The following is a 22264-nucleotide window of genomic DNA, read 5'->3' as shown; positions in this document are numbered from 1 at the left end:
GCCTGGAGCTGGCCCTGACCGCAAAGCTTCCCTATTCTAATGTCTTCCCAGGGCTCCTTGTTACACCTCACCCTGCTAGCGTCTCAAACCAAGTCTCCTAATGACCTGGTGTGATTTTGCAGCAGTGCAGTGATTGTGGAAACAGGCTCCCAGCATTGTGCAAACTTCCAATGTGCAAGAGCAAAGCATCCATCCTAATTACAGTACCATCATCAGGATTTAAGCCTGCTCTACCAAGCTCTCTAATCTGCTTTCTCAGGGCTCCAGCAGAAGCATTATTTATAGCCCACTCTTACTTACTAAAAGTCCCCCAACTAATAAAGTAATAGGATTCTAGCCTTGAAATACTCCCCCTACAATATGCACACACACACAAATCACATCTCCAGTCAAAGCCTCTCTGGCAAGAGCAGTCTCCAGGGGAGGGACTAGCAAGGAGCTATAAGAAGCCTACAAGCAGAGAGCAGAAGCCTCCTTGTAACTTGGCTATAGAAGAAAGGGCTGGAAGAGTAGCTGGGCTCTGTTCACTCATCTCACAGGTAAGACCTCTCTACCTCCCTTTTTCTCAGGCTGGGAGAGGGAGAGGCTTTTTCTGTCCCTCACATCCAGTACTCTGGGGGAAGTTCAGTTACTCTGTCTGGTTACGTTATGAGCTCACTGGGGCAGGGACTCTTCTGGGTCTTGTAAAGCGCTAAGGACCAGTAGGGTTAATTTTTCAATAGCGGCTATATAGGTGGGTAGTGCCTTCTGGCCCACAAGGGGCTAAAAGAGGGCTGCCTGCCTGCTGAGACACTAAAGGACTTTGCCAACCCTATCCAGGGAACCCAGGAGCCTGCATGTGGCTGAGCTGGAAACCAGAGAACAGAAGTATTAATATATCAGAGTAGGAGATGCCCCATCCTAACCAAGCCATAATATGTCTCCAAATCCCTAGTGCACCCTTCCTCACAACAGCCTTAGGAGAAATCGGAGGGGACTCAGCTCCTTTCTTCTCTGGCTTCCTCCTTCCACTTTCTTCTTTAATTCCCACCACATCACACCATCAACATCCTGCCATAGACCTGCCTTGTCTCCATCTGGGGAATGGATGAGTCCCATAATATCCTCCTCTGCTCCCTCTTTCTCTGACTCAGGGTAATCTGCCTGCTACTGCTCCTGAGGTCTAGCTAGGGCAGATGCCCAGCGTTTCAGAATCCCAGAGCTTTTCCACAGGGCATTAAAGACACAGTCTGATGTTAGGATTAATTACCTGTCTCCCAATGGGGCAGAAGGGTGCTCATCCCTCTTTCCCCCAGAGTTCTGATTTCTTTTTTCTCCTGGGTTTCGTTTCAATTACACTGAAAAAAGCTCTGCCCATGTGCCGCCCAACTTAGCAGTTCTGCCTGGGTTCCTATCCCACCTGGCTTAAGCAGGGCTATCCAAGTTTAAGATGCTGAGCTCATCCCTGATAAGCTCCCCGCAAATCAGCTGATTACAACTGAGATGTTTACAAGTGTAATTCTGGCAGCAAAGACTGATAAAGTAAAGCTCATTCAGCTGATGACAAGATCTTGAGCAGTCCCCTGAGTGCAGGGCGAAGCCAGAATCCACTCCATGTTGGCACAACACTACAGTGCAGGGTTTACCTGAATTGTCTCTGATGATTAATGATCACTATGGCAGTCTATGCTCTCAGACCATTCACTGGGACAGAGGGAAGGAACCGGAACTGGATATCTATGGTCCCGGGAATTGACCTGGGTTTCGCACACCCCTGGAATGGACTTTGGGACCCTGGCCCTGCACCGCTAAAGCCATGGGTTTTCATGGATTTCAGTAAAAGCAAAAGCAGTCCCCATACTAGCTATGTAAAGAGTGAAGAGAGAGATGATGGATTCATGAATGGTGAGAGACAAATGTAGAGGCAGAAGTGGTTAAATATGGAAATGTTCAAAGCAGAACGGTATTTTCATTTTCCACAGGCTGAATTATAGGAAAGCCCATTGTGCAGACTGTGAGCTTTTTGGGGAGAGGGGACTGTGTCTTCCTGGGTATGTGTACAGTGATAAGCACTAGTCAGCAATGACAGTGGCAGTTGTGCATTCCCATTAAACTGATGTGGGGGTAGAGACAGGAGAAATAATTTCCCATAGCAGCAGTATGAAATGGATCTTACCTGCCCTATTTTTGTGCATTCTCAGAGTAATAATAATTAATAATACTTAGCCCTTAACTAGCACTTTCCATCCACTGATCTCAAAGCACTTTATAAAGTGGGATCAGCTTATTATCCTATTTTTACAAGGGACAAGCCCGCTGAGGAAACCGCGGTGCAGAGGCTAAGGACAACCATTTCAAAAGTAGCCCTATTTCTGGCTGCTTCAGCTTTTGGGCAACCAGTTTAAGACATGCAGGATCTAATTTTCAGAGGTGCTGAGCCCCCACAGCTCCCATTGACTGGATTGGGAGTTACTTGTATCTTGTCAGAAGAGGATAGGACCTCAGGAAGGGACTTCTCTTATGGGGAAAGCCAGCTCTTTGTCCTTGTTCAAAGACCCCTTCCTGGGAGGTTGTATGTAATTAGTGGCTTGAATATGCATTGGTCTTGACTGCTCTAAGCTTGGTTTCCTAGCTCCCTTTATAGAGGACTGGCAATATAGCAACCAGCAGCTTCCTCCTAATAAGTCATTATAGCAAATTTCTTGCAGATAAGGACTTGTGTAAAATGCTAGCTCCTCTAATAGCTTCATTCATTCATCCCGCTTTCCCAGCCCCACAGATGCTCACTCAACAGTCACTTGCCATCAGGATGGTCTGAAATGGTTCTTCTGTCACCTTCTAACATCTGTTCTGCCCTACTCATCACTCTCATCTTTTCTGACCCTCATTTTCTTTGCTGCCTTCCAGTGTGATAGAGGAAGAGTTGGATGCTAGGTCTGTTCCCATCTGGGCTATGGGGGTAGCCTCGAACCACAGTTAAACTTGCATCAGTGCTGCATGCACCTAGCCACGTCCACCAAGTCCTTAGGGAATCAGGAGCAAACATGGGCTGGGAAACAGAATGCCCTAACCCCACTCATAGCCTGGTTCCTCACGAAAGAACCAGTGAGACCATAGCCTGAGACCCCAGGCTGAAGGAAGGCCCTGGCCTATCCTAGTATCATAGTGTCCCATCAAATGTTAGACCTGTCATTGTGAGAACTAGGGCTCCTAGATATCTCACCCTGGTGACCCTAGGCTGAGGAACTAGGGGGCCGCCCATGCCATGGCCATGCCACTGAGTGGCGCTGTGACCCCACGCACCAGGTTGCAATGCGCAACGCCACTTCCTCAGATTTGGAGGGGGTGGGTGTCAGGGCTTATGGGCCAGGGGAGTCAGGCTGCTGGTGGGAAGGGGGCGCCTGAGAGGGGAAGAGGAGGGTCAGGTGGGAGGAGTGCAAATCTATGCACCTCCCACAATTTTAAGGGCTCTCTGAAGATCCTGCTTTTGATTGTTTTCTTTTGCTTCCTTTTGCAGAAACCCTGCTGTGCAGTGACTGATTGAAAATGTCAGACGGCTCCAAGTATGTCTTCCTCTTCCTTCTCCCACTATGTATTGGATTGGGGCACTGCAGAGTGCCAACATGCAGCACCCTTCACAGGAAAGAGGGGACCCCAAACACACTGTGTTAGCTCGCCCCAGCCCTAGTGGAGGCAGCCCATACCCTGCAGAGATCGGACGGAATGGGATAAATACCCATTGTTTTGAAGGCCTCAGCCCCCTCCGGGGACAGTCCTGCAATCAGCCCATGTTGCCTTTTGCTCTCTCTCCATGTGGGACTGGGACGTGCCATCCTCCAGGGATGGTCAGGCGTCTCATGCACGTGTGTTTAGCAGTGGGTAACAGGACTTTGCCTGGCTTTGGTGGCCCATCCCTCTCTCTGTCATGCATATTCAATGCCATCTGCTGGCATTATGCAAGCTCTCCCACTTTGTATCCCGCCCAGAACAAAGCCTGCATCTGAGGGAAGCTGGGTGCTTAATGTTAGACTTGATGGAAAGGGAACGTGGGATTATGGTAATGGGAATTGACACTGAAGTCACTATCAGCTCCTTAGCATCAGCCTCCAGCTGGCAAGGATGTCCAAGGTGACTTTAATCCTCCAGAGTCTGGGCCAGGAGCCAGATGGACATAGGACCAAAGGAACTTCCAACCCAGTCAAGTGTCCCAGCTCCTGCCAAAATCAAACCAGTTCAGTGGTCCATTAAGTCCAGTGTCCTGGCCCAAGCAGTGGCCAGTTCTTGATACGTTAAAGGAGGAGGAACCCCACCATCACAAAAAAACGACCCTCGTGGTAGGTCATATGTGCTGCAGTGTTCACGTGTAGTGGCTGGGCCCAGTGACTATAAACCCTGCATCTATCTCATAGATCAAGCAGTTTGACTTTGTTGCTGAAGGTCCCAAATCCAGTCTCTTTTGATGAGAGCGGTGTCTGTATGCATATGCAGCCACATCTATGTACATGGGGGATTGTCTCCTCACCACTGGGTGATCAGTTCATGCCAAGAATTAGGAGCATTGGGAGCCCATGTAGCCTTTACCCTGACTGCAGATAATGTCTAACTGGAATAGGAACTTGCCACACAGCATATGCTAAAGCATCAGAGTTTAGCGTTACTAAGGCCATATCTACACTACGGGGACTACAGCAGCAGAGTTATGGTGGCATAGATAGACTGGCATAACCTGTAGTGTAGACACATCCTACAGCAACAGTAAGGGTTTTTCTGTCATTGTAGGAATATCACCTCCGCAGCTGCATTTACACCGCGGGTTAGGTCGGCATAGCTCACCTGGGGTTTCCCCATCCCTGAGCACCTGTTGACTTAAATGCAAACCAGGCCTGAGTGTTTGGCAACAGTAGCTCCCTGTCCTGTGGAGAAATCCACTCCTCAGTGCCAGCAGCTAGAGAGAATTGGGGAAATGCAGCAGCCCTACCTGAGAAACCTGAGACAGGAGCAGGACCAGTGCCTGGCTGGCTGACCATATTCTACAGTGAAAGGAGATATATACACATGGTCTCCCTAACTCCAGGAGCTGTTCACTAGCTAACACTCTCACATCGCAGTTCCCTGCTTTCCTCCCCAGCCTTTAAAACATGGTCTGTGGCAACAGTATGTCCTCCACTCCTCCCCACCAGGAATATTCTTCTCATGATAGTAGGCAGAGAAATCCACAGCACAGAGAGCTCAGGGCATATGATATCTCCGTTCTCCCCAGCCATTTGAGTCTGCACAAGGCAGAAACAGGCAGAAGCTCAGTTTGGAGTCTGACCATGCAAGGGACTGAACGCCCAAAGATCCTGAATTCACATGCCCACTCCTCCGTGGCTGAGTGTTCTGGCTACAGACTCAGCCTCGCTCCCCGACTTCCTCCTAACTACCAGGTGAACTGACTCCCCTTCTCCTCCCTTTCTCTGAACATAGCACTTCAGCAGAGGCCAGCCTGCAGGGACTTGCAATCTTTTCCCAGACCTTCCCAACCCTTTTGTGTTTGTTTCCTTTGCAGGGTTTTTAAGAAGACCAGTCCCAATGGGAAGGTAAATACCTGCTGAGCTTGGGCAAGCCTGGGGGGCTGCAGAACACAGACACATGCAAATTTGTATCCCAGGACACTTTACCTGTTGAACTAGATTGTATTTGATTTACTCAGGCACTACTAAGAGAGACTTGCAGGAACATGTGTGTCAGAGACTCCATGCTAGGGGGATTCCAAATCCATCAGGGGTGCATTGTGGGGAATCCCTCCCTCTTCAATCTCTCTCTTACTCTATTTCTGATGCACCTGGCATTTTTAAATATAATGAAGTCCCTAAGTAATGATGGCTGTTCTGGTAACTTGAATAATCACAGTATCGAGAGATCTCCATTCCATGATCCCAGCCATGGCTACAAACTTGAAACTTCCACTAGTCAAATGAAGAACAACAACCTGTTTCTTTGATGTTCTTTTTTTTTTTCCCTCCCCTCATGCTGCCTCCAGTTATCCATCTACTTGGGGAAGAGAGATTTTGTGGACCATGTAGGTTCTGTGGAACCTGTAGGTGAGTGACGTTATTGTCCCCATCCCATTCTGCAAGCCAGTATCCTCTGCATGTGACACGGCAGCTGATTGCTATGTAGCTGGTTGTCATGTTGCAAACAAAAGTTTTGTGAGGCCAGATTCTCAGCTGGTGTAAAATGGCTTAGCTCCATATGTTCCAGTGGTCGGTGATTTTCAGTGGGAATAAGCAAGAGGAGCAAGCAAGACTTGTGAGAAGCAAAAATTCTGGTTTCCTGCAAATATCTGTAACATAAGACAAAGGTGGGAGAAGCAGAAAATCTAGCCTCTAGGAGCAGGTAGACAGACACGCACTAGCTCTGCTCAAGCTAGCACACTAAAAATAGAAATGTGCCCATGACAGCATGAGCAGCTTGCCTGAGTACGTACCCAGGAGGTCAGCCAGGTCTGTATATGGAGAAAACTGATCACTACATGGAAATGGTTTTGGAAGTATTTTAGGAAGTGGTAGCAGCTCTTCAACATGCAATTTCCCTATGGGATGGGCTAATGTCTCTGCAGCTGGAGAAAGGAGCTACTTTTGTTGACTAAATTTTATGGATAAAGTACATTTTTAAAAGAACATTTGCAGCCCCACCTGTTGTGAAGGCTGAGCTCACCTGCACTTCTTGTGCTTATTTGCAGATGGTGTTGTCTTGATTGATCCAGAGTATCTGAAGGATAGAAAAGGTAACTCTCTGCAGCAATAAGATGCAAATGTTGTGGCTATGATATGCCTTGTGACTGTAGTTAGGTTAAGTGCCTAGTGATCACCAGTCTCCCTATTCAAAGCAACCCTTCCTGAGCCAGAGATGAAAGACTGTCTCTGTTTTCTGCTCTTCTCTTCTGTCTTGGGGACTGATTCTGAAGCTCCCAGAGGCTTGAAGAAGGATTTCATGGATCTTTCTATCTTTCCACTGGGCTTTAGAGACCCAGCCCTAGATAATTGGGTCAGATTTTTGCCTGCACAAAGAAACTGCTTTTAACTTTGAAGAGTCATTAACATGGCCCCTTCTCTTGTCTCAGTCCTGCTCCTCCACCTGCCCTTTCCTCATTTCCATTCTTTCCTTTTGCTCATCTTCTTTTCTTTCTTTCAATTTCCATCTGTCCTGCACTGGCCCCAGTGTATGTGATCCTGACTTGTGCATTCCGCTATGGCCGAGACGACCTGGATGTCATTGGCTTGACCTTCAGGAAGGACCTCTATGTCCTGACCACTCAGATTTATCCTCCTGTGCCAGAACAGACACCAACTTCCCTCACTCCTTTGCAGGAAAAGCTGTTGAAGAAGCTGGGCGAGCATGCTTACCCCTTCACTTTCGAGGTAGGAACTTCTAACACACATGGCTCTTTCCATTCACACACTCCACTATCTCTTGCTATGCACAGCCTCTCTGGAGCTGTGAAGCAATGGCCACTTATCATGCTCCCCAACAGATGATCCAGGATCAGTGGCAACTAAGTCAAGGAGTTAACTCATAGTAGTATCCTTCTCAGCTACCTCAGCTCAAAGGTGCTGCCATATTGCTGGGGGAGCAGTCTTGAGATTTTGTCCCTTGGGTAAGGGATTGGGGCAGAACCAGCACCAGCATCAGCTTGAACAGAAGCTTCCTATGGACAGACATAAAGCCCATGTCATAGACAGTGGCTTAAGAAAGTACGAAGAGACTATGGGGCCCCAAATGCGTTGCTACCGTGGTGTGGTGTATGGGTGTGCAGTGTGTGTGTGTGTGTGTGTGTGTGTGTGTGTGTGAAGTTCCTTGCTCCATTTATGCCTTAGGGAACTAATCCTCAGGCAAACTCCTTATCTGAGCCGATAGCCATGATGGAAGAGGAAACTCAACTGCAGAACTCTGAGCTGCTACCAAAATATCTGCCAGGGACACATCTATCCCACCATAAACCCCAAGCCTCAGGGGACTGAAGCTAGGGATTTTCTCATCCCGACACCCCTCGGTGCCAGGGGTCACTAGCCTGGAGTCAGACATTACAATGAGTGAGGGGGAACCTGAGCTCTGATTGTGCTGTTCTGCTGGGTTGGGTTTGGTGTTCTTGGTAAAGATTTCCTCTCTTCCCCCAGATGGCAACCAACTTGCCCTGTTCAGTCACTCTCCAGCCAGGACCGGACGATCTTGGAAAGGTGAGCTTGGGTTCCGCATTTCATACCTATCATTGGCCTGAGAGAAAGACAAAGAGGTGGATGGATGAATTAAGAATCTGTCTCCAACAACCTGCCCCAACTTTAGGGCTCCAAAAATCACAGCTGCTTCCATTGTGGTACAGCCAGCTGGGGGGCAGCTCTGAGAGGGAGGTAGCACAGCTGCTTCATGCAGAGACAGGGTCTTCAGAGAGGTTGATGATACACACTGATGTGATGAGGAAAGGAGGTGAATAAATGTAACTATCAGCACTTATTATCCCTGATGGAAGTTAAGGGGCCCTGTTCCACCCTGAGGCCTATCACAATAACCTTGTAACCATCTGTGTTTCCCTCAGGCTTGTGGTGTGGACTTTGAGGTCAAAGGATTTTGTGCTGAAAATCTGGAGGAGAAAATTCACAAGAGGTAATTCCAGTGCATCCCTTCTTCCCCCAGCACCCTAAAGCAAAAGAACCAAGTTTCTCCCCTGAGGCCAAATCCCTGCAGGAGGGCAGCCCTGGGTTTATACTTCCAATGGAGGCCACAGGCTTTAGCCTCCATCATCCCTGCCTCATGCTTTTTGATTCAAGGTGCCAGCCTCTGTTTCCATTTCTGATGCTTCTTAAGAGCATACTTTGGTTTGCCCATGCATCTCCCTGGGGCGGGGGAATAAAAGTGTCCATCTGTTTAAGCAAACAGACATTTTCCTCCATTCTTTTAGATCTAGCTGGGGGAGAAGGGTAGGTTATATGTGGGACCCCTTGGGACAGACCCAATGTCTCTGTGCTTACAGGCCTGGCCATTTCTCATCCCTGCAGGAATTCAGTGCGACTGGTGATCCGAAAGGTCCAGTTTGCCCCAGTAAATACGGGTCCAGCACCAAAGTCAGAGACCACCAGGCAATTCATGATGTCTGACAAGCCCTTACACCTTGAGGCCTCCTTGGATAAGGAGGTCTGTATCCCTGTATGGAGTCTCTCCCGTGTACTCTTGCAAGTAGGGCCTGTCCCACACAGACTGGTACATGCTGGTCTTTCCCTTTGCTGCTGGAGACTGATTACAGCAGAAATGCTCAGCTGTAAAACTGGGGCTCCAGAAGAGGATCTCGCATCCATTCCAGCCTCCTGACCTATTGTGCCTCTCAGCCTTCCAGCATCCATCATTCATTTGCCAATAAATATGGGGGCTTCATCACAGCCTGTACTTTTTAAGACATGCTTTACCCTGGGGTGAATCCTCAGGAGTGTAGTTGGGCTGGAACTTTCTCTTCTATGTCTGTATTTCTAGTGCTTGGAAACAGACCCTTTCCACAGACCCAAGAAGACAAAGGACCCCCTCCTATCTGGGCTGTCCCCTTCTTGGAGAGGAGAGGTCCTGGTGCGCATTGCATATGCATTCCCTTGGGTCCCTGCATCCTAGCTATTACAGGTCTCTCTTTCCATGGTGCCTCAACTTCTACTTATCTATTTAGGTCCTTACTTTGGTGCCCATCATCATAGTATCTGGCTACTTCCTTAACACCTGTTAGTGCGCAGTGTAACCAGCTCCGTTGTGATTGCAGATCTATTACCATGGAGACCCAATCACTGTCAATATTAATATCAACAACACCACCAACAAGATTGTGAAGAAAATTAAAATATCAGGTGAGAGAGAACATGGTGCACACCCTCAGGCCTCAGCTTCATTCTTACCTCCTGTGCCCCACATTGTTCCTTTTGTTCCCTGTCCTACACTTTGCTCATGCCCCACACCCTGGGGCAGACCTTTTAGGTTTTATAAATAAGCGTGCACATGGGCCCAGTAGGTGAACTGTGCTGGTTGGGCACAAGGCCGAATGCCTCACCTCTTCTCTTCCCCACTCTCCCAGGCGCAGAGAGTAAATCCCTGCGCCTGCTTCTCCTCTCACTTGGACCAGTTCTACACCAGTGTAGTTCCACTGACTTCAGTGGGGTTATACCTCCTTTAAACCAATGCATGGGAGGGAAGAACCAGGTGCTTTGTATGGTTCAGGGATGCGGTTTAGAGACACAATAGTTTCATTCACCCTCATAGAGCTCAGACTGTTAGGGGAGGGATGAGATGTAAAACAACTGAGGCCAGAAGCCTGCACGACGTGTGTCATGCTCCAACTTTATCTAACCTGTCAATTCAGTGGTGGAATGACTAGGAAAATCCTTGGGAAGCCCCCTGCTATTCCACTGGTTTAAGGGACTACCTCTTGAGATGCTACAGAGCCGCAGTGTCACGGGACGAGGGCAAGCATGAGCATGCCCCTCCTCCAATCCCTTCTCCTTCGCCTCCTCCAATCCCTTCTCCAACGCCTTCTCCTTCCCTGCTGCTGGTGTCCCAGGCGTTGCCTCGGCCTCCAGCCCTGACTCACCTCAGTGAGTGCCTGCAAAGCAGGCAGCAGTGCTGGGACTCCAGCAGTGGGGAAGAAGCAGCAGCTGGAGGGGGAGCGGGAGGGGGAGGAGGAGTTCAGGTTGCAGCCAGCCGCCCTGCTGCTTCCTCCCTCCCTGGGGGGGGCGGGGGTTGCAGGGACACGGAGAGTGCAGCTGCCAGGGCAGCTGCTGCCACCTTGCTGCCGGGCATCCCCGCCAGGGTGTCTCGAGAAATCTGGGCCGGGGGGGGATCACGCAGACCTTTCACTTGTGTGTGTTTAATGCGCCCCTCCGAAAGCGGTCAAATTTAAATCCCTGCGCATACCTCTGTACAGAGCCACGGACGGTGTGTGCAACATCCTATGTGATAGGCATGTCACTGCCACGATAGACATTGTGTTCCCTTTCTCTCTGATCAGTCGAGCAGATCACAGACGTGGTTCTCTATTCGCTGGACAAATATACAAAGAACGTGTGCACAGAAGAGATACTGTAAGTGAGAGGAGGTAGCAGATCATATATCACTGGGCTTGGCTGTCCAGTAGAGTGATGGGGAGAGAGAGAGAGAGAGAGAATCAAGGAGTGGGAAGAGAAAGATGGGGAAAGAGAGGAGGCAGGAAAGATGACGTTTCAATGCGGAGCAAGACTATCCAGAGTTCTAACAGGAAATAGGGAAAAAGAAACAGAGCTTTGGAAGGGATATAAACCCCCAAGCATCACGGCATAAGCCACTGTCTAACCACTGGGAGCTAGGAGGAAACTTCCCAGGGGACAGATTGTCACACAACTGCCCACAGCAGGGTCCTTGCAACTTTCTCTGGAGCATTTGGCGCTGGCCACTGTAAGAGACAGGATACTCCGTGGACTAGTGGGTCACAGGTCAGATCTAATCTGGCAGGTCCTGTGTTCCTGTGCAAAGGAAGAGGGAGAAAGAAAAGGGGAGGAGGAATACAAAGGAGAAGGAAAGTGGGAGAGAGAAAAGGAGACAGAGAAGCCGGGGGATACAGACAGCAGGCACGTTTGTGTTTGGCGGAGTGGCGGGCGGAATAGAGATTCTCCTCTTCCTGGGGCATATAGACAGCAGGGTTGGGGGAAGGGATCAGGTAGTATGCTGTGGCCTTGCTCTGCCCAGACACATCTGCTCTGGGTCCATAATCACAAGCCGTTCCCTGGTGCAGCAGCAGGCAGCTCAGGATCCTAGCTTTCCAATGGGTTACTTGCATTTGTCACTACTCTGTTCTCTATTGGGACTTTGGTGGCTGTTCCGAGCTTTCCTCTCTGCATCCCTTTCAGTGAGACTGTGGCTGCCAATTCCACCTTCTCCAAAAGCTACACAGTGACTCCCAGCCTATCATCCAACCGTGAGAAGCGTGGCCTAGCACTTGACGGCAAGCTCAAACATGAGGACACCAACCTGGCCTCCACCACCATGTAAGAGAAAGGCCTCCACCCTGCCAACAGTGCTCTCCGGCCGATCTCTTTGCTTCTCTTATCAGTCTCTGCCAGACAACCACTTCCCACACACTACTCCCACTTTGTACCATCCAGTGCTGCTTGCCAATACCTAGGTACCCAAACCTTGAGCTGCAGCCTCCACTCCTGCTAGTCCAGTCCTGGGCCTCTACACACTGCTTATGTACCTTGATCCTGTCCTGCCTCAGTCCCTGCAGCTCTGTTTCTAAGACCTTCTTGAGCAGAGACTGTTAATCATGCTGAAGAATTTGTTGCATTTGTGATGAGGCTGCACACCCACTGATCCATCTTGCAGGTGAGAGGTAAACCCATGGGCCTGACCATGATCTTTAAAAGATCCCATAACACTTTTTCCAAGAGCTGGTGCATCAGCCCTAGTGTCCTGATAAAATTCCAGCTGAGGTAATTACCATCTACCCCCACAAATTCCTCCATGCTTTCAGCTACATTAGTCTTCCCTTCCTTTGTACCCTGTGGCTGTGCAGTTAAACAGCTACTTCCCTCTGCACAAGATGGAGCCCTATGGGAGACACAGATTATAAGATTTTTATGGCATTGTTGTGGTGGCTTAAACCTATTTTAGTAGCTGTCATCCTGATCATCAGGTGACAAATTCAACATGGCATTTCTCATCCCAGGTCATCTTCTGACCTCTTTTCTATGCTTTTTCTTGTAGACTGAGACCTGGGATGGACAAGGAGGTATTGGGGATCCTGGTGTCCTACAAAGTGAAGGTCAACCTAGTGGTATCCAGAGGAGGGTGAGCGTCTCTCCGGTATATAGAGTGTGACTCTTTGGTGTAAGAGTTGTGTGTTTGAACAACACCTGGCATAACAGTGACCCAGTGCATGACTGGAGCTCCTAGGCACTACCCCAATACTACTACAGCTAATCAGAATAATACTGACATGTACTGACCAGGGAAATAGCTTAATAACTGGATTCCTTAGTTTGCCTTTTGGGGCCATCTCTGTACCCTACAAACACTTAAGCCAGGGGTTCTCAAACTACATTGCACCGCGACCCCCTTCTGACAACAAAAATTACTACATAACCCCAGGAGGGGGGACCAAAGCCTGAGCCCGCCCGAACCCCACTGCCCCAGGTGGAGGGGGCCGAAGCCTGAGCCCGCCCGAGCCCCACCAGCCTGGGTGGAGGGGACCAAAACCTGAGCCTGCCCGAGCCCCACGGCCCTGGGTGGAGGGAGCCGAAGCCTGAGCCTGCCCAAGTCCCATTGCCCCGGGTGGAGGGGACCAAAGCCTGAGCCCGCCTGAGCCCCACCGTCCCGGGTGGAGGGAGCTGAAGCCTGAGCCTGCCTGAGCTCCGTTGCTCTGGGTGGAGGGGACCAAAGCCTGAGGCCGCCCGAGCCCCATTGCCCCAGGTGGAGGGGGCCGAAGCCTGAGCCCGCCTGAGCCCCACCGCCCTGGGTGGAGGGGACCAAAGCCTGAGCCCGCCCGAGCCCCATTGCCCCGGGTAGAGGGGGCCGAAGCCTGAGCCCGCCCGATCCCCACCGCCCTGGGTGGAGGGGACCAAAGCCTGAGCCCGCCCGAGCCCCATTGCCCCGGGTGGAGGGGGACGAAGCCTGAGCCCACCCGAGCCACACCACCCGGGTGGAGGGGGATGAAGCCTGAGCCCACCCGAGCCCCACTGCCCTGGGTGGAAAAGCCAAAGCCCGAGGGCTTCAGCTCCAGGTGCACAGGTGCCAGCTTACTCTGGGACCCAGGGATGCTCAACCTCCCGCTCTGCGCTCACCCACCTCCTTCTCCCAAGTCCCCACCCCCACTCCCCCTCTTTCAGCCCCACGTCTTCCCGCCCAATTCCATCCCTCAACCGAGTGCGCCCTGTCCCCGTGCCTCCCTCCTCCCTCCCCGGCGCCTTCTGCCCACTGTGAAACAGCTGATCACGGGCGGGAGGCACTGGGAGAGAGGAGGAGGAGTTGATCGAAAAGGCAGCCAGTGGACAGGAGGCGCTGGGCGGGGAAGGGAGGAGTTGGCTGCCGATGGGTGCTGAGCACCCACTAATTTTTGGAGCACCTTTTGGAATTGGCACCTATGCCCAGGTGAGGGCCTGTAAGCTGAGCCCCACCACGCAGGGCTGAAGCTGGTGGGCTCAGGCTTCGGCCCCAGCAAGTCTAATCTGAGCCCTGGCGACCCCATTAAAACGGGTTTGTGACCCACTTTGGTGTCCTGACCCACAGTTTGAGAACTGCTGACTTAAATCATACAGGCATTGGGTCTTCCACATGGCATCCGTTCCAGAGGTGAGCTTTGGCTTCTCAATGATTCCCACCCCTTTGCTCCCAGGTCACATCCCCATTTATACCCATGCACCTCACTTTATTACCAAACATTCTCTAATGTCCCACATTCTCATAAGCAAACTAGGGAAATGTGGTGGAGATAAAATTCCTATAAGGCGAGTGCATAACTGATTAAAGACCGTGCTCAAAGAAAGAAGTTATTAATGATTCATTGTCAAACTGGGAGAGCATATCTAATGGGGTGCCACAGGAGTCAGTCCTAGGTCCAGTACTATTCAGTATTTTCATTTATGATTTGCATTACGGAGTGGAGAGTCTGGGACTCTTGACACATCACCATAGGACACCTGGGTGCCATGACAGCAGGGATCTGTGAAGGGTGTCACTCACCTGCCCAAAGTAACAGTGACACGAAATGAAAAGCCTCATTGTCCAGAAGGGGACATTTTCCACTCATTCATTAAATTTGTATTTGTTGTACTGTTTTTTAGCTGAATTCTATGTTCTTTCTTTCATCCCCACAGCATCCTGGGAGATCTCACTTCAAGGTAAAGAATGAGTCGATTGACGGGTGTCTATCAGGAATGGTGTCCCTGCTTACGGAGCTTTGCAATCGGATGGTGCACAGGGCCCAGAGACAATGAATCCTTCTTTCACTGTACAAGAATAAATATCAAGCCGCCCCCACAGCTTCACACCTCCAAAACACACATATGCAAACACACTTTCAGACACCTTGTGTGAAGATGTGATTGTCAAACCCCACACCGCCTGTGTGACACCTTCCTGTGTCCTGCTAGTGGGTGGCTCCTCTTCTCTGGGCTCTCATGTTCCCTGCTCAGCTTTTAGTGCAATTACCCAGCAGATGACTTGTGCTAAGAGAACTTCACTCAAAGTTGAGGAAGGAGTGGGTCAAGTAGAAAATCCAAGGCCTTTTCTGGCCCAAACCATGATTTGCAGCCTGACCTCTCTCCAGTCCGCTCTCTGACCTGTATTTCGCAGCACCATTCAGGGAGTTGGATGGTGTTCCTAATGCAAACACACACAGCTGCTCCCCATCCTGTCCTTGTCCCACAAAAGTTACATTTTAACACATATCAGTTTTAATTATGATTTTGATTATCTGATTGTTGCATAGCATTGTGGGACGTTTCCATGACTGCCAGAGTGCTGTAAGCAAGCCTGAGCAGAGACAGCCAGACCTGTACTCATGCCCATTGAAAAGGCCGTCAGTTCAGGAGGATTTAACATACTCTTGTGCTCTTCCCTCACAACTGTCTCTGTGTAATTCTCCCCTTTAAGAGATGTGTGCTTTTCCTTCCAGTGATGTTGGTGTTGAGATGCCTGTTATTCTGATGCACCCAAAGCCCACTGATGGTGAGTGATCACGCTGGAATACAATTTTCACTAGGGAAGCAGCAGGGAGGAAATGCATTCATATTCCTGAAGGAGTCAGAAACACTAGTGACACCAGTTATCTCTAAGGCCAGGTGAAGCAGTTCAGCTCAGAGAAGACCCAACCTAGATGGAAACAAACCTCAGAGCCTTTCCAGGGTGGGATCAGTTCATTTGCCCTTTTCTCTGTGGCTCTGTTTCTTCTGCCATGGCCAGGCCTGGAAGCTCCAATGCACCCTGAAAGAGAGAGGCTTGTATTATTCCCTCTCCAAACCGAGCTTCCACACTTTCTACAACTGACCCATCACTGGGTTCCCATGATGTCCTACACAGTGTGCCAATGAGACCATCAACAATATGAAGAAGGCACGGGCTGTGCTTTCCAGAGTCCATTGTTTCCAATGAATTTGTAGTCAGTCAGAGCAGTTCCCACTTACATTTTAGCCATGATCTGTCTATGGCATGCCAGGGGAGGTCTCCCGTAAGTTTGCCACCTCTCCAGATCTTGACAGGACCATCTTGTTTCCTGCAAACTTGTCTTGCAGAACATGCAACTACATCATCACACCAGTATGCTGCATTGTGATGGCACAGACATCACAACTTCATGATGCCGTGGAGTTGTAGTGGAGGACAAATTTTTAAGGGTGGTGATCCAATGCCCAGCCAAGACTTGAGGCTAATGCTCTGCTGGAGCAAAGGTCCTATTTTGCAATTGTGTGTCTGAGCCACTAAACACAACACAGGTAACAGGAGAGCTGTGAACTGTGTTTAATGCTTATTTAGCAGAATTGAGTAATAAACGCAAAACTCCACAATGTGTGTAGTGTAGTGGAAGGTTTGACTTTGCCTTGAGATCTAGGCTGAGAAATATTCTCAAGGTTGCATGGTGTCTCAGCCATATGTCTACTACTGACCTTCCACAGTAACTCTGCAGATAAAACACACAACCCCTGTCAGTTATTTGCCCCAGAATGTGTCTTTCCAATAGAAATATCCCAGTAGTAAGAACATGTCCTTTTGAAATGCCTGTTTCAGACTAACCTCTGTGTGTCTCTCTCAATCTTTCTCCGCCTCCCCACAATGTGTTTATAAATGGACTATAGAAAAGCCAAGGTAAGGAAAAGGTTTCTCGGCCTCTATACCAACGCTTTCTGTAAGAAATCTGTTACATAAACTCATTGGCGATAGCTGCAATACTAAGTAACCTGCTCCCATTTCAATATGCAGTTATGGAGCCTCCTGTGAGTGTCTTGGACCAAAAGATCCATCATAGAGCTCAGGCCCCACAAATGTGTGCTCTCGACATCACAACAGACACAATGACATTACAATGTGAGGTCACCACTAAAATGAGCATTGTCATAGCGGGAGGAGAAACCAAAGCTGTAAGAGAGGCATGTTTGCAGCTTAATTTTGTTTATTTTATGGTTTCCTGGCTTTTCTTCTCCTTGCTAAAATCACACTTCGCCCCTGTTGTTTCAGATCCAAACTGTGTTGCCTATTTCAGTGTTACTTTATTATTTTCTGAAGGGAGTTGCTGTCACCAACTTGGCTCCATAGATACATGCCCTGCTCTGTTGCTATGGTAGATGGCCCACTGATAGAGATTTCTGTCCCTTGCTCCTATCAGCACAGCTGAGAACACAGACTACAGCGCTCCCAGTGCTGTTGCTTCCTTGGTAATCTTAGCTGGCTCCAATTCACTTAAGCTTGGTGGCTGCTGGAGGCTGCACTCCAGGCACTGGACTACCGGAAACTGTAACCAAAACAAAATCCAAAATATCCCTAGAGAGAGGGCACTGGCTGAATTCTTAACAGCAATAAATCCTGTAGCTACTGTAATTAGTGTAGGAAATGATTAAAGCATCCAAGAACTGTCCCAACAGGACACAAATCCACCAGGATTGTTAGTACCAAATCCCGCTATGTGCCAATAAATTATATATTGAGAGCCAGCCTCATAAGATAAAGTCCTGTATCGCCCTGGTAATTCTGTTTAGCTCCAGAACACTCTGTCCAAAGGACTCTAATGGTGAAATCCCACTTCCCTAGCTGGCAGCAATATATACTGACCAAAACACAAGGATGGAATTGCCACACAAGTTTCCCCTCTAGGAAATCTCACAATGTCAAATCCATCCCCCACTCCAAAGTCCACCAGCTATGACTTTGATCTATAGTTGCAAGACCATGAAAGACCATTTTTGTGTCTAGTTATATCCTGCGAGGTGCTGCTGCGAGACACTGGAGAAATGCATGAAAATCAGAACAGTACTTTGGGAACAGGCAGAGTCCAGGAGCTCCCTATGCCTAGATAAGCTACTCACGTGTTCTCACAGCAAAGAATGTGCCCTTTATAGCCTCTCTATGAGCCTAGTCAGGATATTTCAAATTTCTCTCAGGAGTATGGAACCCACTTGCACTTCATTCAGTTTGTCGAATCACTTTATAGTCTTGAAATTTTGGAACCTGTTTTGCTGAATTTTCTCCTTTTTTCCTTCTGTTCCTTTTTGTGCCTCTTTCTCTGTTTCATGGTGTCATTTTGCATTTCCCTCTTGCAAGAAGGTAACTAATCCTCTTTATGTCTCTCTGTCTCCATTTTGTCTGTTTGGTCACTGTGTAAAACTTTGTCTTCAGGAATCTCTTTAGATGCAGGTTTCCCCCCTCCATACACACACCTAGCTGAATGTCCTGGGTAGAATTGCATTGCTTCTGCTGGTAAAAGTCTCAGCCACTTGAGTAGCTATTTACTATTCATCAGCACATCTTGTGGATTGCCTTCAGTAAATGTCCCCCACTACACTGTCCTTACCAGTTAGCACTCCAAGCCTCCTGGGGCCACGGCTGAAATATGTACAGAAGGCGAAGCACTGTTCCTCAACAGAACATGTGCATTGAGGAGTCCTGTGAGGCTGGGTGTCAGCAGAAAGTGGACATTGTCTCCATGCTTCTGATTATTTAAGCAGGGACTTCACCCTTTTGGGACTTACACACTGTGACCCTCCCTCCTCTCCCCCCCCCCCCGCCCCACACCCCGAGGCAGATGATGTGTGTAGTCACCAAAATCCCAATTTTGAGGCCTCATCATTCTGTCTTCTTCTCTCCAGTGAGGAAGACATTGTGATTGAGGAATTTGCTCGCCAAAAACTCCAGGGGGAGAAAGACGATGAAGATGAGAAGGAGGAAGCTGAAAAAGATGAAAGCTAATCTGCTGCCCTGTCCGGTCCAGCCAGAACATGCAGCAGTGACCACTCCAGTGCACATAGATTTTTTAGAGCCGTGCCTGATGTACCAATCTTATATTGTGGTGTGATACAATCACCATTTGTTAGCAACTGTAATTATTTGAATGCTGTCAAGGAAATGTGTTACATTCTGTTTATGCCACCCACTGGAATTCTGCAACATTCTGCAATTTCTTTATAAATAAAACTATATAAACTGAAAGGTGCTGGAATCCATTTATTTTGGCTTTGGTTTGACTCTGATCACTTCCTCATAAGTCAAGGAAGAGCCTACAAGCTAGAGACAAAGTTGGTGCACAAGTCCCTGTGTCTCTTTCACAACAGCACCAGCTAGGTGGACACCACCCCACAGGGAAGGGTCAAGTCCAAACAAATTGTTTTTTTTAAATATGTTATTAAAGGAGAATGTTCAGCATATGCTGTATATACTATTCTTATAACCAGTTCAGATCTGGAACAGCCTTCCAAGGGGAGCAGTGGGGCCAAAAAACCTAATTTGTTTCAAGACTGAGCTTGATAAATTTATGGAGGGGATGGTGTGATAAGGTTACCTAAAATGGCATATGGCTCATCTGTGACTGCTATTAGCAAATATCTCTAATGGCGAGAGATGGGACCCTAGATGTAGAGTTACTACAGAGAATTATTTCCCAGGTGTCTGGCTGGTGGGTCTCACCCACATGCTCAGAGTGTGATTGATCACCATGTTTAAGGTCAGAAAGGGATTTTTCCCCAGGTCAGATTGGCAGAGATCCTGGGAAGGTTTTTTTGCCTTCCTCTACAGCATGGGGAATGGGTCACTTGCTGGTTTGAACTAGAGTAAACAGTGGATTCTCAGTAACTCAGCCAGAAGTTGGCTCAGTAACTCAGCCATTTGGCACCAATTGCAGAAGAGAATGGAACCAGCAGGATCATATTTGTCATCCACGTTTAACTGTGATTGTGACAACAGTTGACCAAAACCCCATAACAGCATTACAGTCAATATCTAGTGCTCTGTGGCAAGCAAGATCTAAATTCTGCAACAAGGTTCTTTGGATTCTCTGAAGGGCGCAGAGACTGGAAACTCTGTGGCAGCTAAATGTTAAAAAATATGTTTAAAATTAAATATGTAAAAGAATAATACAGTCAATGGTATCCATTCTTTTTTATTGTGTTATTAAACTCAATGTATCTTTACCCTGCCCCCACATGTTCTGTTTTAAGGTAGTACACATTTTTGGATTGACAATGCATAACTTCATCATAGAAGCTTTGATGAAAATAGGTTCTGGCAGCTAGAAAGGCATTGCAGTTTGGGAGCTGGACATTTCTGCTAAAATGAACAACAGTGATGTAAACTGTTATATTTAGACTTCAGAGTTAATACCACCTTAAGATGAATGGGGCATTTCACACCTCAGATCTACTGCTTGAGTCTGTCTGCAAATTCAGGCAGATATCATTGCCTCAGTTGCAGTCATGATTTGTCTAGATTAGGGAAATTTGCACCAATGTAACCATATCAATGTAGTTACACCGGAGCAAATTCCTTATGTATTGCGATGATGCAAAAGTGGGCTTGCTTCTATGCAGGTAGGTTCACATTGGAGAAGCTCGTTCAGTGTTGCACATGTACACAGGGAGGTTGCATTGGTTTAGCTACATTGGTGCAGCTACATAAGTGCAACAAAAGTCACGTTTAGATAGGACGTCATGTCCTATATTTCAGATTTTCCCTACAACCATGGTCATGTTTGCACTAGGAAAATTCAGACCCATAATTTACGACCTGGGTAGTAATGTTGAAAGTACTGTACTAGTGCGTGCAGGACATCAGCATTCTTACTATGTGACCTAAGTCTTCAAGGCCCATGAAGGCTAAAAACACGGTGTTGTTTTTGCAAATGGAGGCTTATAGTCTACAGTACATTTGGGCAGGGAAGCGTAGATCCCTGTTATCCATCGGAAGGGTGGGCCCCTGTTATAGGTGGATTAGGGGAAACCTGGTATCTAGCTGCTGCGGAGCCCCTGGAATAGATACATGGGGGGATTTTATGTAAAAATCTGGTGTGTGTGTGTGTGTGGGGGGTTCCTGTTACAGGTACATTGTGTTATCCATCTGGTGGGAGGTCCCTATTATAGGAGCATGGGGGACCCCCTGTTACACATCTGGTGGGAGGTTCCTGTTATAGGTGCATGGGGATGTCCTTTATCCATCTGGTGGGAGTCTGTTATAGGAGCATGGGGAGACCCACCCTTACCCATCCGGGTGGGGGTACCTAACAGTCTGGGGAAAGGGCAGGGCTGGCCTTACCATGAGGCAAACTGAGGCGGCCGCCTCGGGGGGGGCACTACGCCCCAGAGTGTAGAAAATTGTGTCTGCTGCTGATGCATGTATTCTCTCTGCTCTAGATGCACAGAGATGGTGGAGTGCTGTGCTGGAGGATGGACGGCACAAGAGACATAACAGGCAGGAGAAAAGGGGAGAGGGAATAACAGAAAGCAGCAGGAGCTTCAGGGAGAGAGAAGAGGAGGAGCTTCTTATCTACCTCTCTAGTACCCCCAGGAGCCTGGACTGATTAACACCAGCCTCTCAGGGAGCTTCCTGTTTCCTGCTGCTTCCCTGAACCCACTTGAGGAGAACAGGCCGTCAACTGCAGTAGTATGAGGCAGTTAGACCCTTAAGACTCTGATATCTTCCCTCACTCAGGCCCTGCTACCAGCTGACTTATTTGTCCCCTTCAATTGAGTTTTGAGAGTTACTATAGCTGGCACAGAACAGCAGTCATGAGTGAAAGAAGAAAACGCCCCTCTGGGCAGCATTCAGAAAAAGAAAGAAAGCAAAGGAAGCTTTTCTATCTAAGCAGGAAGGAGCTCTCCTGAGATACATAGACACAAATATTCACGATGAGCCTTCTGGCCCCAGTGAGGATGTGAGTGTTGAGGAGATGCCTGATCTTCCAGTTAGTCAGAGTGCAGGTGACCTGGTAGCTACTGCAGCATCCATATCTCATCTCAAATGGATGGAACCATGCACATTCCTGAAGAAAAGTGTAGATCAGAGAAGAGTGTGGTGGAGGCGCCAGAAACAGCTGCTGCTGAGTTTAGTTCCTTAAGTATAGATGATCCAGGGCTGTGGACCCACTTGAGCAGTAGCCTGAGGGACTTCCTTGTACTGCATGGGCCACAGCAAGTGAAAAACTTCTTGTTTCCCAAAGACAATGAAAATAGAAGTTTCCATCCAATACATTACTGGTGTGAAATCCCCAATGGTGACAAAGTGGAGAGGCCATGGCTTATGTACTCAAAACCCCAGAATGCGGCATACT

General features: G+C 48.6%; 1 protein-coding gene across 1 annotated transcript; it reads left to right on the top strand.

Moving 5' to 3' along the window:
* Window positions 1-483: 483 nt before the first annotated feature.
* On the top strand, window positions 484-19106 carry ARR3 (arrestin 3). Its single transcript, XM_073358840.1, has 17 exons — window positions 484-539; window positions 3497-3542; window positions 5528-5558; window positions 6002-6062; window positions 6704-6748; window positions 7183-7382; window positions 8139-8198; window positions 8555-8622; window positions 9015-9150; window positions 9758-9842; window positions 10997-11069; window positions 11871-12008; window positions 12727-12810; window positions 14835-14858; window positions 15635-15687; window positions 16812-16821; window positions 18816-19106. The coding sequence occupies exons 2-17, from the start codon at window positions 3526-3528 to the stop codon at window positions 18913-18915; spliced, it is 1185 nt and encodes a 394-aa protein (XP_073214941.1). The 5' UTR covers window positions 484-539; window positions 3497-3525; the 3' UTR covers window positions 18916-19106.
* The last annotated feature ends 3158 nt before the right edge of the window (window positions 19107-22264 follow it).

Source organism: Lepidochelys kempii, chromosome 9 (genome assembly GCF_965140285.1).
Source record: "Lepidochelys kempii isolate rLepKem1 chromosome 9, rLepKem1.hap1, whole genome shotgun sequence".
Taxonomy (NCBI): Eukaryota; Metazoa; Chordata; order Testudines; family Cheloniidae; genus Lepidochelys; species Lepidochelys kempii.
The sequence above is the reverse complement of the archived record's forward strand: the minus strand, read 5'-3'. Positions and strand labels throughout refer to the sequence as shown.